The 16383-nt window shown below is 44.4% G+C and overlaps 1 protein-coding gene across 1 annotated transcript in view; it reads right to left on the minus strand.

Annotated features, from left to right (window-relative positions):
* Positions 1–16383, minus strand: part of PRPF8 (pre-mRNA processing factor 8) — a 35762-nt gene that overhangs the window by 9422 nt on the left and 9957 nt on the right. Inside the window, exons 23-31 of the mRNA XM_004746869.3 lie at positions 16080–16290; positions 15768–15884; positions 2119–2366; positions 1701–1880; positions 1371–1506; positions 1088–1257; positions 818–947; positions 556–702; positions 219–379 (exon numbers count right to left, since the gene is read on the minus strand). Of these exons, the coding sequence (XP_004746926.1) occupies positions 219–379; positions 556–702; positions 818–947; positions 1088–1257; positions 1371–1506; positions 1701–1880; positions 2119–2366; positions 15768–15884; positions 16080–16290 (1500 nt within the window). The remainder of the gene's footprint in view (positions 1–218; positions 380–555; positions 703–817; positions 948–1087; positions 1258–1370; positions 1507–1700; positions 1881–2118; positions 2367–15767; positions 15885–16079; positions 16291–16383) is intronic.

Genomic DNA, 16383 nt, shown 5'->3' on the forward strand with positions numbered 1-16383 from the left:
AACCTAAATATCAAAATTCCCAATCCCTTTGCCTGTTCCAATCAGCAAGCCCCTCACCCAGAGAATCAGCAGTACTTTAAGGGTGCTGATAGGATCCAGGGATGGCACTGTACCCAAGTTAGAAAGAAAAGCAGGCAGGGACAATTCCTGAAGTAGCACAGGTAGAACAGTCAAACCAAGCTTCCTGAATGCCTAGGGCTTGGTTATAAAGCACTTACTTAGAGTCTGCTAGCAATGAGGGCCGAGAGACATTCCACTTATAGGAGGCAAAGAGCAGGATATCTGCACAGGAAGAATTCATCTTATAAGACTTCCGTGGGTGAATTGTTTCCTTTTGCACTGTCTCAATTTCTAGTGCATCCAGTTCCTGATCAAACACCTGGAGGCAAAGGCGCAAACGTTATGACTGCTTACGGAAGCCCACCAGGAATGAGGGCTTGCAGAATTTCAGATGATGCAAGTCTCATCCTCAGTGCTGCCAGGGTGGACTTCCCCTACCCAAGAATGAGCTGACCTGACTTCTGGTGGTCCCCTCCCCGCTCAATTCTGGCTCACCTGACACAAGTCCATCACAATGCTCTCATGGATCTTCTGCCATAAGTGAGCCCGGAAAATCTGGATAAGAGAGATCTTCAGTGTGGGGATCTTGCCATGCATGAAGATACCCGTCAGGTCCAGCTGCACCTGAAAGCCTACATATACCTAACAAGAAAAAGAGAGACAGCAGAGGTCAAGAGACTGGTTCTTAGGAGTAATTAAGGAAGCAGAAACACCTGCTTTTAGCTTCCTCTCTCCCAGGTCTAGCAATCACACTCACGTTGGCTCGGTTGATGGTTGGGGACCACCAGAGGGTGAATCTACGATTGGGAATTTGGTTCAATCCTGATCGCTGAGCATTAGTTAGCTTCTTCCACTTCATAGACTCCTCAAAACCACTGGCCTTTTCCCTGCGAAGAAGGGGCCAGTTAAAGCGATGCCATCTCCCAGAACACTGCTCTCCAGTAAACACCAGAGAACTCAATAGAACATGAGAGTTGAGCTCAGAGGGCCGTGATAGGTTACTGTAAGGGAAGAAGAGAATCCTCACCAGAAAAGCCCTTCCCACGTAGGGAAGTAAGTGCCCTTGAAGAGTGTGTGTTCCAGAATGCCTTCCACACCACCCAAGGCCTGAATCATGTCTGTACGGTAGTTGTTCAGGTTCCAGAGCTTCCCATCATGCCGCTGGTGTGTCCACCAGAAAGGGTTCTGCTTCAAGACCTAGATGGCAAGGCAACTACCATCAAGTTTCTGAGTGCCTACTACCCCAGATTCCCTGCACGGTCATGGATTCTTTTAATTCAGGGAAAATTTCTATCATCCCCTCCATGTACCTGGTACTGCTTAAAGTCAGTTCGAACCCGCCAGCCCTTATCATATGCCAACGTGTGCCTGTCCTTCTGGAAGAGGGTGTTGATTCGGGGAATGCCACGATCCCATGAATCTTCTAGATCTTCTAAGGTCAGTCGTCTGTCAAAGAAAAAAGATCTAAATAAAACATTTGTTTTACCATTCCTCCCTAGCCAAGGACAAACAGGTCAGATGTAGAAGGTATTTGTCTCCATAAAAATATGGGCATGCTCTGCTCCTGACCTCCATGCAAGGCTCAAAGATCACCCCCTCCACACTTCTGACCAGACTCCCATACCTTCCTGGATGTTTACCTGTTCTGAGCAATGGCCTCTTGTCTCTTCAGTGCATACTCCGCCCAGACCCGCTGGGAATCAATGAACTCACTCTCCCACGGCTGTATGTAGCGATACAAGTTGGGAATTAGCTGGTCTTCTTCATGGCTCATTCCTGAACGAAAGTGTGTGATACCTACATCTGTCTGCTTGGACCACCTGTTTGGGGCACAACCAAGTTTTAGAAAAAATAAAAATAAAATTTAAAAGAAACATCCCCTTTCCTCATAGGTCTAGCAAGATTTCCTTTCCCCCCCCCTTTTAAAGAAGTTTTTGCTTATTTATTTAAGTCCTCTCCACACCCAACATGGGCTCATGACCCTGGAGAAGAAGAGTTGCATGCTCTTCCAACTGAGGCAGCCAGGCACTCGTAGCAGGATTTTCAACCAAGTCCTACCTGAGGTCAGACTGGGGGATGAGCACATGGCCCATTGAGAGCATGCCGAGTCCACCCAACTCCTTAGGGGTATAGAACACAACAGGAGGGAACCGACTAGGCATCTTGGAGTTGAGGCCAATCTTGATACGTGTTTGGATCTTGTTCTCACACTTCACTAGCAAGTCCAGGAGCTCCTGGGTGTTCACCACAGCCTCCCGAAAGTATGTCATAAGGCCTATAAGAGCTGTGTTCCACTTATTCACAATCTGAAAAAAGTGGGGAGAAAGTAAAGTGAGCTATGGGGGTGGTGGTGGTAGGGACCACTTTATCCAGCTAATAATATTCTGCCTAGTTCTCAAGGAAGATCTGAGCTCATCATTAGGAAAGTATATATAAATCAAAACTACAGGATACTATTTAACACCTATAATAATGGCTACTGACAAGTGGCAAGTGTTAAGACTGTGAAGAAAATGGAACACTTTAATACTGCTGGTGGGAATGTGAAATGATACAATGGCTGAACCACCTGGCAGTTCCTCAAAAAGTTAAAGAGTTACCATATAATCTAGCAATTCTACTACAAAGTATATACCCAAGAGAAATGAAAACTTGTGTCCACACAAAAAAGCATACACAAATCTTCACAAGAGCATTATTCCTAACAGCCAAAAAGTGGAAGAAAACCACAAATGTCCATCAATTGACAAATGGATAAAAAAAATGTGGTATATCCATATAAAAGAACATTATTTGCAAATGAAAAGGATTCCAGTACTGATACATGCTACAACACAGATAAATCTTTAAAACATGTTAGGTGAGGGGCGCCTGGGTGGCTCAGTGGGTTAAAGCCTCTGCCTTCAGCTCAGGTCATGATCCCAGGGTCCTGGGATCGAGCCCTACATCGGGCTCTCTGCTCAGCAGGGAGCCTGCTTCTCTTCCTCGCTCTCTGCCTACTTGTGATCTCTCTGTCAAATAAATAAATAAATAATCTTAAAAAAAAAAAACAAAACAAAACATGTTAGGCGAAAAATTAGACAGGAGTACCTTGGTGGCTCAGTCCGTTAAGCATCTGACTCTTGGTTTCAGTTCAAGTAATAATCTCAAGAGGCCTGAGACAGAGCCCTGTGTCGGGCTCCATGCTCAGTGGGGAGCCTGAAGATTCTCTCTCCTGGTCTGCCCCTCAACCCCAATCACACACAAATGCTCTCTCTTGCTCTAAAATAAATCTTTAAAAAAAAGGGGGGGGGGACACTAGCCAAGAGAGTCACATATTGCACAATTCCACTTATATGAAATGTCCAGAACAGGCCAAATCATACACACAGAAAGTAGATTCATGGTTGCCAGGAGCTAGACATGGGGGGAACAACAGGGAGTAAAGGACTGCTCATGAAAATAGTTTCTTCTTAGGGTGGTGAAAATGTTCTAGAATGCAAAAGTGGTAATGGTTGCACAATTTTATGAATATACTGAAAACCTCTGAATTGTGTATTTTTAAAGTGTGAATTTAATCTGGAAAAAATCAATTGAGGCAATATAAACACTTAAAACCAAGTACGGTAAGTAATCCAGGGTGGACGGGGGAGAAAAAGGGATGAGAAAAACTACTAAAAATTAATAGAGGGAATGAAAACTAATGGGACCACAGAAATTGCCTTCCCATTATAAAGAACTACAAAACTAAGCAAAATACATAAAACAGTATCTTCAGACAACTGACAAATAGGCAACATAGACCATGACCCTTGAGAAAAAGTAAACAAATGAAGTGAGCCCAAGTTCCCCAGCATCCTGCCTACTGGCAGTTTCCCAGCTGCACCACACACATGGAGGGGGAATGGAAACAAAGCCCAACAGTCTCACTGAACTGAAGAGACAGAGATTAGAATTCAGGAGGCCAAGGCAGCTAGAATCTGTCAGGCAGAAGTACTAGAGAGAAGCAAGTTCTCAGAAAGATCTTTGGATCTTTCCCCCTCAAGCTTTTGGCTGAGTACCAACCTATATGCAGTAAAACCCCAACATCTAGAAGAACACCAGAACTTTTTTTTTTTTTTTAAAGATTTTATTTATTTATTTGACAGACAGAGACTACAAGTAGACAGAGGCAGGCAGATCGAGAGGAAGGGAAGCAGGCCTCCGGCTGAGCAGAGAGCCTGATGCGGGACTCGATCCCAGGACCCTGAGACCATGACCTGAGCCGAAGGCAGCGGCTTAACCCACTGAGCCACCCAGGTGCCCCAGAACACCAGAACTCTTAACTCTAGGAAATTGAGGGTTGCTGGAGTGGAGGTGGGCGGGGGGATGAGGTAACTGGGTGATGGGCACTAAGGATGGCACCGATGCGATGAGCATGGGGTGTTACAGGCAACATGGTTAAGTGAACTCTACACTTGAAACTAATGATGTATTATATGCTGGCTAACTTAATTTAAATGAGAATAATAAAAAAGAATGCCACAGATCAGAAAGCCGAAGAAGTCCCACAGATCATGAGGTTGCCAACAATTTGTGTTCCCACCAACCAGAGCAGAGAGACCTTGTAATACATGGGAACTGGGTAGAGCCCCAAGAAAGTTATCAAACTAGCAACAGAGGTACGTTAGCCCAGAACAAAGGGTGCTATGTATTTTCCACAACCAAGTTTAAAAGCCTTAAATGGACCAAACTAATCCACAAGTTACTGACATAACACAGCTCAATACTCTTTAAAAAAAAAAAAAAAAACGTTACGGGACGCCTGGGTGGCTCAGTTGGTTAAGCAGCTGCCTTCGGCTCAGGTCATGATCCCAGCGTCCTGGGATGGAGTCCCACATCAGGCTCCTTGCTCGGCGGGGAGCCTGCTTCTCCCTCTGCCTCTGCCTACCACTCTGCCTGTGCTCGCTCTCTCCACCCCCTCTCTCTGATAAATAAATAAAATCTTTAAAAAAAAAAAAAAGTTACAAAACCTATAATGTAAAACTCAAAATTTCTAGCATGTAATAGAAAATAACCATTCATGCAAAAAAAAAAAAATTATCATCAGAAAAAACTCAATCAATAGAAACAGACCTAACAATAACACAAATAATGAAATTAGTAAGCAAGGACCTTAAAACAGCTACTTAACAAGCCTTATAATTATGCTTAAATATATTTTTAAAAAATGAATATAATATGGAGAGAAAAGATAATAAACACAAAGACAGAATGTCTAGAGATAAAAATTACAGTACCTTAAGTAAAAAAAAAAAATACTCTGATGGAATCAGTAACACTAAAATTGCAGAAGTATATAACAACTTACATTAATAGAAATGAAGACAAAGGAGCGCCTGGGTAGCTCAATGGGTTAATCCTCTGCCTTTAGCTCTGGTCATGATCTCAGGGTCCTGGGATTGAGCCCCACATCAGGCTCTCTGCTCAGCAGGGAGCCTGTTCCCCCACCCCCACCTGCCTCTCTGTCTGCTTGTGATCTCTCTCTGTGTCAAATAAATAAAATCTTAAAAAAAAAAAAAGACAAAATAAACACTTTTATAGACACACAAAAAGATACAGAATATAGACTGTATTTACTGCCAGTAGACTGTTACGAAAGAAATGTTAAAGGAGGGGCACCTGGGTGGCTCAATCATTAAGTGTCCACCTTCAGGGGCACCTGGGTGGCTCAGTGGGTTAAAGCCTCTGCCTTCAGCTCAGGTCATGGTCCCAGGGTCCTGGGATCGAGCCCCACATCTGGCTCTCTGCTCAGCAGGGAGCCTGCTTCCCCGTCCCTCTCTCTCTGCCTGCTTCTCTGCCTACTTGTGATCTCTGTCAAATAAATAAATAAAATATTAAAAAAAAAAAAAAGTGTCCACCTTCAGCTCAGGTCATGATTCCAGGGTCCCTGTGATTGAGTACCATGTCAGGCTCAGAAGCTCAGTGGAAAGCTTGCTTCTCCCTTTCCCATTCCCCCTGCTTGTATTCCCGGTCTCGAATCTCTATCAGATAAATAAAACCTAAAAAAGGGCGCCTGGGTGGCTCAGAGGGTTGGGCTGCTGCCTTCAGCTCGGGTCATGATCTCAGGGTCCTGGGATTGAGTCCTGCATCGGGCTCTCTGCTCAGCAGGGAGCCTGCTTCCCCCTCTCTCTCTGCCTGCCTCTCTACTTGTGATCTCTCTGTCAAATAAATAAATAAAATCTAAAAAAAAAAAAAAAAAGGCTTTGTAGGGGCACTTAGGTGGCTCAGTCTGTTATGTGGCTGCCTTCAGCTCAGGTCATGATCCCAAGGTCCTGGGATTGAGCCCTGTGTTGGGCTCCTTGCTCAGCAGGGAGATTGCTTCTCCCCTCTCAACCTCTCTCTCTCTCTCAAATAGGTAAAATCTTTATAAAAAACAAACAGCAGTGGTATCTATGTGTGTATCAGTTACAAAGTCCAGTTCTAACTCTCACGGTCTCTTTAGGTACATGACATAGCACTCCACGTGGCGTATTCCCTTGGTCATCACCTGCATGCAGGTTCACTGCTCCCTGGACAAAATGCTTATCAGTTTGCGTTTTGCTATCAATGAAATGGCCCCCCATTCCCCTAAGCCTGCTAATATCTTGGATGAATCCTTGCTGGTTTTCTATCTGCAAGCCAACTACATTTTGCCCAACTTTCAGTTTTGTTCAACAAAATGTCCTGCCTTTTTATACAATTACAACCTAACTATTACAGGAGTAATTTTGTTTGTCTAAGTATTTTAAAGATTCCAGATTTCAAACTTCAGGACTTCTTCCATGCTCAAAAGCTAAATGTCATGTGGCTTTACACTAAAAGCTTGATGTCTTATTTATTTGAGAGAGCCCACACGTGTGTAGGAGCACTAATGCGGGGGCGGCGGTGGGGCTGGTGAGGCAAGGGGCAGGGCAGCAGCACAGAGAGAAGAGAGACAAGCAAACTTCCTACTGAGTGTGGAGCCTGAGGCCAGCCTTGATCCCAGGACCCTGGGTTCATGACCTGAGCTGAAGTAGACCCGTAACGGACTGAGCTACCCCGGCACCCCAAAGCTTGAATGTCTTTAATAAAGTGAACTGTGTCTCCAAACCCATTCCAAAAACAAAACAAAACCCAAAAATAAAAAAGATGGACATGAAAGTGGAAATAAATAAATCCACAACTGTAGTTGGAGATTTCCAAGACTCTTCTCTTAGTAACTGATAGAAGCAGACAAAACAATATTAAGGATATAGAAAGACTCATTCAACACATTCAATCTGAGCTGACATTCATAAGACACGGTCCAACAGTAAGATTACAGAATACATATGAGATAGTCGACAAGACAGACCTTATATGCTAGACCACAGAGCAAGTCTTAAGACATCTGGAAAAATGAAGATCATACAAGGTGTGTTTTCTAACCATAATGGAATTACACTAGCAACTAATAACAAAATACCTGGAAAACCCTCAAATATGTTTAAATTAAATAGCATATGGATGAAATAAAAACTCTCAAGGGGAATTATAAAGTATTTTTAACTGAATGAAAATAAAGACACAACTTATCAAAATTTGAAAGATACAGCTGAAGCAGTGCTTAGAGGAAAATTTACAGCACTGGATGCTTATATTTAAAAATATTTATAAAGATTCAAAATTGATCTTCTAACCTTCACCTTACTAGAAAACTAAGCAATTCAAACACAAAGTAAGCAAAGAAAAGATACTGTAAGAGCAGAAAACAGTGAAATAGAAAAGAGAAAAATAAAAATCAACGAAACCAAAGCTGGTTATGAATAAGGGGGAAAAAGGCAAACTACAAAATCCCAAATGATAATCCAAATGATAATAATCAAGACTTTAAGGTAAGGAGTATGACTAAAGTGCAAGATCACAATGGCTGGAGTTATCATAGAAATTAGCCTTGAGCAAATAGCAGTCTTCAGGTAAGCACGATAAGGAACTACAGAGCTCAACAGCCTTAATCAAATCACAAAATCTATACTGAGCATCTAGTTCATGCTTAAGATGAACCAACCAAGGCAAGAGATCTGCAGAAAGGATCTGGGGGTAAAGGCAAATAGACTTCAGTAGAACAACTGTGAGGCTTAGTGAGTTCTCTGACTATAGCTGGTCCTTGAACTGCCTGCCGGCTGCATGGTTTTTACCACCCAACACACCAGTTCTACTGCAATTACCCGGGCTTTATTCCTGGTGGCTAATAAGTATGAATTCCCAAGTACCACATTCCTTTAAGAAAAGCCAGAGCTGCTGGGGATTCAGGGAAGCAGGAAAGAAAATGCCACTGAATGAGCGACCCCACAGGCTAGGTAACACGGTAGTAACTTTAAACGTTATGCTGTTAAGTCTTCAGAAAAGGAACAAATTTGGGGTGCCTGGGTGGCTTAGTCGCTTAAGCATCTCCCTTTGGCTCCAGTCATGATCCCAGGTCCTGGGACAGAGCCCAGTATTGGGTTCCCTGTTCAGCGGGGAGTCTGCTCCTGCCTCTCCCTCTGCCTTTCCCTCTGCTCCTGCTCTCTCAAATAAATAATTATTTTAAAAAGGGGGGGGGGCAAATTCAACTTCCATAACTTGCCCAACATAGCACACGACCCACTTGGAAGGGGATGTAGAAAAATAAAAACTGATATTAGGATGATAGGATTCTAGGTGTTTCCTTGCTTTTCTTAGTATCTAACAGTATCAAAAAAACCTGGAACTCTGATACATCAGGTGGCAAGTTTGTTTTTTTTTTCCACTTAAAAGTAAATGTATGGGGTGCCTGGGTGGCTCAGTGAGTTAAAGCCTCTGCCTTTGGCTCAGGTGATGATCCCAGAGTCCTGGGATCCCAGAACCCTGAGCTCCGCATAGGGTTCTCTGTGCAGCAGGGAGCCTGCTTCTTCCTCTCTCTCTCTGCCTGCCTCTCTGCCTACTTGTGATCACTGTCTGTCAAATAAATAAATAAACAAACAAACAAATAAATAAATAAGCAAGCAAGGAAGCAGGTAAGTAAAAATAAAAGTAAATGTAAGTAAAAATAAAAGTATATGTATGGCTGGACAGGGAAATGAATAGCCAGATAATAGATATATGTCATAATACATTTGTCCAAACCCACAGAACACCACCAAGAGTGAACCAGAAGGTAAACTACAGCCTCTGGATGATTATGATGTGTTGGTGTAGGCTTATCCTTAGTAAAGAAGGTTCCATTCTGGTGAGTGGTGTTGATAATGAGAAAGGCTGTCCATATGTGGGGGCAGGGAGTATAACAAGAAATCTCTGTCTCTTCCTCTCAATGTTATTTTAAACCTAAAATTGTTCTAAAAATTTAAGTCTAAAAATAACTAACATGAAATAGAAGTCAAAACAAAACCCCCAAAGGAACACAAATACATCTACTGCCAGGCACAGATGTTCTCTTGAAGTAGGTCTAACTTATTTTTTCATTTTTTTTTTAAAGATCTTATTTATTTGACAGACAGAGATCACAAGCAGGCAGAAAGAGGGGGAAAGCAGGCTCCCTGCCAAGCAGAGAGCCCGATGCGGGGCTCGATCTCTGGACCCGGACATCATGACCCGAGACAAAGGCAGAGGCTTAACCCACTGAACCACCGAGGCGCCCCTATTTTTCATTTTTTAAAGATTTTTTTTTTTAAAGCATTATTTAGAGAGAGGACGCCTGGATGGCTCAGTCAGTTAAGCATCTGCCTTCGGTGCAGGTCATGATCCCAGGGTCATGGGATCAAGCCCCTCACTGGGTTCCCAGCTCTGCAGGGAGCCTGCTTCTCCCTCTCCCTCTGCTTGCCTCCCTCCCCGCACTCTCAAATAAAATAAAATTGTATAAAAACAATATATTTAGGGGCACGTGGGTGGCTCAGTGGGTTAAGCCTCATGATCTCAGGGTCGTGGGATCAAGCCCCACATCACTCTGCTCAGCAGGGAGGCTGTGTCCCCCTCTCTCTCTGCCTGCCTCTTTGACTGCTTGTGATCTCTCTGTTGAGTAAATAAGTAAAATTAAAACATACATAATACATATATATATATATATATATATACTTTTTTTAAGAGAAAGATAGTAAGAAAGAGGATGAGTGGGGGGCTGGGAGGGAGAAGCAGGCTCCCCACCCAGCACAGAGCCTGATGTGGGGTTTGACCCCAGGACCAGATCATGACCTGAGCCAAAGGCAGATGCCTAAGAGACTGAGCTGCCCAGGTGCCCCACCCAGGCACTCTTGTCCCTCTGGCTTTAGACTTCCAAGTCATCTGGACATGCAGAAAGGGATTCCCTGGTGAGGGAAGCAGAGTAGGGAGGCAGGAAACCAAGCAGGAAGGTAGCCACAAGGCCCTTCCCAAACGGAAGCTAAGCAGACTGCACCTCGTAAGTCAGAGTATCCAAGTCCATTTCTGCTTTTCTTCTATTATTCCTGGCCCTCACCAAAACCTGCTTAAATGTCCCAGCCTTATTTTATAGCTAGGACCGAAGGGAACAGTCCTGTCTCCAAGCTCTAGCTAGTGTGCTACATATACCTAAAGCAGGAATGACGAAAGGACCTAAAGTGGTAGCGGCAGCGATGATTACAAGCATCCAAGGAGGAAGGACATTTTAGAGGAGCTTAAGATTCAGCCACCTCTTACCCTACTGGATATTTCCCTCTATCAAGACTGGAAGACCAAGAAATTTTATTCCAAGTACTTTGCCTCAAGAAATAAATCCCTATATTCTATTATCTGATCATAATCCCTGATTCCTCCAATTAATGATGGCAAACCTTTATTAAGCAATTTATTAAATATAACGTACTATATCAATTCTCACAAAAGCCCCCTGAACTAGGTAACACGTTCAGAATTCCCATTTTTTAAAAGATTATTTATTATTTATTTGACAGGGAGAGAAGTCACAAGTAGGCAGAGAGGCGGAGGGGAAGCAGGCTCCCCTGCTTGCGGGGCTCAATCCCAGGACCCTGAGATCATGACGTGAGCCGAAGGCAAGGTGCCAATGAGGCACCCAGACACCCCGTATCCCCATTTTTAAAAAATATCTGAGAGGTGGGGGGAGAGAGAGAAGCAGTCGACTCCCCACTGAGAGGGGAGCCCTGGCTCGATCTCACAACCCTGAGATCATGACCTGAGCCGAAATCAAGAGTCAGAAGCTTAAGTGAGCCACCTAGCTGCCCCTCAGCATCCCGCCCCCCCGTTTTTTTTTAAAAAGACCTTATTCACGACAGAGACAGACAGACAGACCACAAGCAGAGGGAGAAGGAAAAGCAGACTCCCCACTGAGCTGGGAGCCTGACATGGGGCTCTATCCCAAAACCTGGAGATCATGACCTGAGCTAAAGGCAGATACTCAACCACCTGAGCCACCCAGGCACCCCTCCCCATTAAAAAAAAAAGTTTAAGTAATCTGTAACCCAAGTTGGGGCTCAAATTCACAATCCTGAGACCAAGAGTTGCATGTTCTTCCAACTGAGCCAGCCAGGCACGTCATCATCAGTATCCCCACATTATGAAAAGAACTAAGGCCCAAAGCGGGTGACATGCCCAAAATCCCAACTAGTTATGACAGAGCTATGATCTGAACCTGACTGGACTCCAGAACCTATCCTTCTAACTGCTTCTAAACCGTTTCCCTAACCTATGACCTCACAGGCTCTGAGCTCTCAGGTTCTCACCTCTAACATATCTATCTACTCCTTTGATCCCTACACTTTCTCCCAAGACCTCTGGCCTCGTCTAGTCTCTTCCTACCCACCATGCCCATCCAAACAAATCCAGGATCCCAAAAGAAGCCAGCACTCTGGATTTCCCTGCATCCAATCCCTTACCACTCCACAACAATCCTCTGGCAAACCCCAATCCTGAATCACCTCACTGCCATGATATGATGGACTTTGTCCATCCTGTCACTGAGTAGCTAAGTGTTTCTGGGAAGAACTCACACTCAAGAGTTGTCCTCATTTTCCTGACACCCACCTGGGGCACAGTTTCTTCAACAATCCTATTATTCCCTCACCACCATGCTCAAGTCCAACCCAGGCAAAACTGAGAAATTCAAGATTGTAATTTCCCACTCAACTTTATATTCACATCTGTCCAGACCTCTTTTCTTTTAGGTTCAGAGGATATTTCCCTCTGCCTGTCCTTTACTGTACCCCCACATTCAACTCTTGGGAACACTGCTCCATTACTTACCACACGGGTCTGCTGTACCCTGAACTGTCCCCTGGCTCCCTAATGGGAACATCCTCAAGCCAATCCCATTCAAAAATAGTGCCTTGGCTTAGATCTCCCTCTAGGTGGCGTATTATGTCCTTCTTCCTTTTACTCCAGCTCTGGCAAGTTGCCAGTCCTTGAAGTCTCCACTCCCTTATTTCCCATAAAGCCTCAATCTGGCTTCTCTCCCCACTATTTCTGAAACAGCTCTTGCTAAGGTCACCAATGACGTCCTGACCGCCAAATCCAATGGATTCTTTTCAGGCCTTATCTAACTAAAACACTCTTAGGCAACTGACACCCTTAAATGCCTGCCTCAATTCCTGACATCCTTGGCTCTAATGAGCTGGCACTCTCTCAGTCTGGCCACACTGCTGCTCAGTGTTTCCTATGGTTCCAAATTCATTCCTCTGCTCTTCTTTCCTTACACCTGACCTAGACAATCTTGCTTACTCCTGAACTTTAAACCACCACCTTCGACAGACTCCTAAATCTACATCTTCCACCTAGACATCTCTTCCAAGCTTCAGATTGCAAAATATCTCCATTTGGACATCCTCTAGGAGCCTTGAAATTACCCCTCACTGCTCGTTCTCACCTCATTTCTCCCTCAAAAACTTGAAAGTCCAAATTATTTTTCAGCAAATCTAAGAGACTATCAATTTAAGGTGGGAAACACACACACACATACATATATACCTTGGAACAGAAGAAAAAGGATATAATAAATGCCTGCCAAACACCTCCATCTGGATGTTCCCAGGAACCTCAAACGTGTTACATCCTCAACTAAATCTATTTATCTTCCCTCCTAAACCTGCTCTTCTTCCTGTACTCTTCCAGTTGGTAGTGCCAATATCTACCTAGTCAGCCACGCCCAAAACTGTTACTTTCCTTTCCCTCTGGCATTCCACCAAAATGAGGCTCTGCTGACTTTACCTGCTAACTACTTATCAGATCTGCTCCTGTCCCCTCACTGTTGTCATGACTGTCATTGGTAATTCAGAACCTCCAAACCCCAAACCTGATTTTCTACCCCATCCCAAACCCATCCTCCTCACAACTGCAAGAAGAATCATACCTAACACAGAAATCTGGAAAAGCTGCTCTTAGACCTAAGACCCTCACAGGATTTTTAAAGATTTTATTTATTTGACAAACACAGATCACAAACAGGCAGAGGCAGGCAAAGAGAAAGAGGAGGAAATAGACTCCCTGCTGAGCAGAGAGCCAGATGCAGGGCTCGATCCTAGGACCTGGGACCAGGACCTGAGCCAAAGGCAGAGGCTTAACCCACTGAGCCACCCAGGCAACCCCCTCAGAGGATTCTCTTTTTTTTTTTTTTTTTAAGTGATTTTCATTTCTTTTTTTTTTTTTTAAGATTTTATTTATTCATTTGACAGAGAGAGATCACAAGTAGGCAGAGAGGCAGGCAGAGAGAGAGAGGAGGAAGCAGGCTCCCTGCTGAGCAGAGAGCCCGATGCGGGACTCGATCCCAGGACCCTGAGATCATGACCCGAGCCGAAGGCAGCGGCTTAACCCACTGAGCCACCCAGGCACCCCCCCCTCAGAGGATTCTTAACAAGGCATGCAATACCCTCCAGGATCTGGCTCTTGCATATCTATCCCACCCCTGTATCCCAACATTCCCAACTCAACAACCATACCCCAATAAAACTAAGCCTTGTATAGCCCCACACATATGATAGTTACCTCTCCAAGGCGTAAGGCTGAAGGAATGCCCTCCCCTCACCTGCCTCATCATGTTACTTCTTCCAGGAAGCCTTTCCTCTCCCTCTCCCAGACTGGGCTAGAAACATTAAACTAAGTCTTCTCAAAGATTCCCAAATAATACAATAGCTCTATAAACACTACATCCTGTTATAGTTCTCCTATCCATGGATGTGTCTCTCCAACTAGGCAGGCCAACTCAACAAAAGCAGAGACTCTATCTTACGTGTAGTGTGCAGAGCCTTCAACATAGTAGTTATCAACAATCACCAATGGAATGAATGAGTTACATAATTCCTAATATCCGGCCCTTGGAGGAAATAAACCAACCTAAAAAGATAAAAGTTTTCTCTTCTTTTCTCTCTTTCTTTTCTCTCCTCTTCTACTAACCCCCCACCAAAAAACCCGAGAAATTTTAAGTTAGAAATACTAAGACAGGGGCACCTGGGTGGCTCAGTCTTTAAGCGTCTGCCTTCAGCTCATGTCGTGATCCCAGGGTCGAGCTCCAAATTGGGCTCCCTGCTCGGCAGGGAGTCTGCTTCTCCCCCTCCCACTTCCCCTGCTTGTGTTCCCTCTCTCACTGTGTCTCTGTCATATAAATAAATAAAATCTTGGAAAAGAAAAAAAAAAAAAAGAAATACTAAGATAATGGGCTCCAGAATGACTCAGTTTGAAGAGCATGCAACTCTTGATGTTGAGGCCGTAAGTTTAAGTGTTTGGAGCACAGCCTAATTAGAACCTAGCACTTCCCGGGATGCCTGGGTGGCTCAGTTAGTAAAGCGGCTGCCTTTGGCTCAGGTCATGATCCGGTGTCCTTGGATTGAGTCCTGCATCAGGCTCCTTGCTCGGCAGGGAGCCTGCTTCTCCCTCTGCCTCTGCCTGCCACTCTGCTCACTCGCTCTCTCCCCCCACCTCTGACAAATAAATAAATAAATAAATAAATTTTAAAAACAGAAAGATAAAAAAAAAACCCACCTATCACTTCTCTCTCTTTTTGGCATTATGGGCACCATTATGGCAGCATGGAAAGACAGCAAGAGCAAGGTGCCTCTTTTTTATTTTATTTTTTTAAAGAATATATGGTTATTTTTTAAAAAGTTTTTATTTATTGGGGCGAGGGAGAGAGAGAGATCTCGCACGAGAGAGTGAGAGTGCATGAGAGGGGAGAGGGTCAGAGGGAGAAAGAGACCCCCACTGAGCATGAAGCCTGATGTGGGACTCGATCACAGGGCTCTGGGATCATGACCTAAGCTGAAGGCAGTCGCTTAATGACTGAGCCACCCAGGTGCCCGCAAGGTGGCTTTTTAAACCTTACATAAACTTAAGTATACACAGTTAACAAATCCCCAAATTACTCTCTCAATTCCAGCCTTCAGCTGGGCCTTTGGAAGCAACTGAAAGGGAGAACAAGCACCGAGATAGCAAGTTATGCTTGCTTTTTAACATACACACAGTTATTGGTTAAAAGACAAACTATGTGAATAAACGATAAGCCTCTGGTAAGATGAGAAAAATGAAAATTTTGTTCAAATTAAAGAACCAACCTTCTGTTGTTAATTTAGAGTCATCACAACTACAGAGAACTAGGCTGGACATTCCCTACAAGGTATTCTCAGAAAGTACCTGAGCTATTTGACATCCTAAGCTGTTATACCATAAACACGGAAACCGGTACACTGAGAAAAACTGGGAACAAGAACTAACCAGGTGAAGAGATGAAAGGGACTGGAGATGGACAGGGAACATGAGGCAAGCTAGGCTTTATATACCTTGGTGAAGGTCGTGGAGCCAGAGGCCATCAGAATTTGACGCACACGGTTGTGGAAGCGCTGCATTGACTCATCATCCACACGCAAGAAACACTGAGCTGTCCGCTCCTTAGTAACCTAAACCATACAGCCAAGGTTAATTTGTCTCTGATACTGCCACAGAAGCAAGGCCCAACTCTGACCCCCGCCCCCCACTCAACTCTATCCACCCAAGGCTCAATCGATAAAGAAAAGGTGTAGTGTTCCTCACCCCCATGCAGCCCAGAGGTACAGGGGTGGTAATGCTGCTCCAAGTACCTTTCCAGACCGTACCTCATTCTGTAGGTTCCAGACCCCATCCTTGTGGGTGAACTCCTCATAGCTGGTGCGGCATTTAGGTAGGATGCGGCACTCAAAGCCACACATGTTGAACAGTAGGTTGGGGTTGTCCTTACTGTACACAGACACAAAGCTGTTCTCCCACTGAACTGTAGTCACTGACCGTGGCAGACGGTTCTTGATGTCCCAGAACACTGCTCGACCCCTGCTCACAGGGAACATACGGTCACGTTAGCCTCCTGGAACCTGAAGGAACCTCTCTCAGAAGGCCAGACTCACAAATATTCTAGAGAGTACA

This window comes from Mustela putorius, unplaced genomic scaffold (genome assembly GCF_011764305.1).
Source record: "Mustela putorius furo isolate JIRA1106 unplaced genomic scaffold, ASM1176430v1.1 tig00003962_pilon_pilon_pilon, whole genome shotgun sequence".
NCBI classification, from domain to species: Eukaryota; Metazoa; Chordata; class Mammalia; order Carnivora; family Mustelidae; genus Mustela; species Mustela putorius.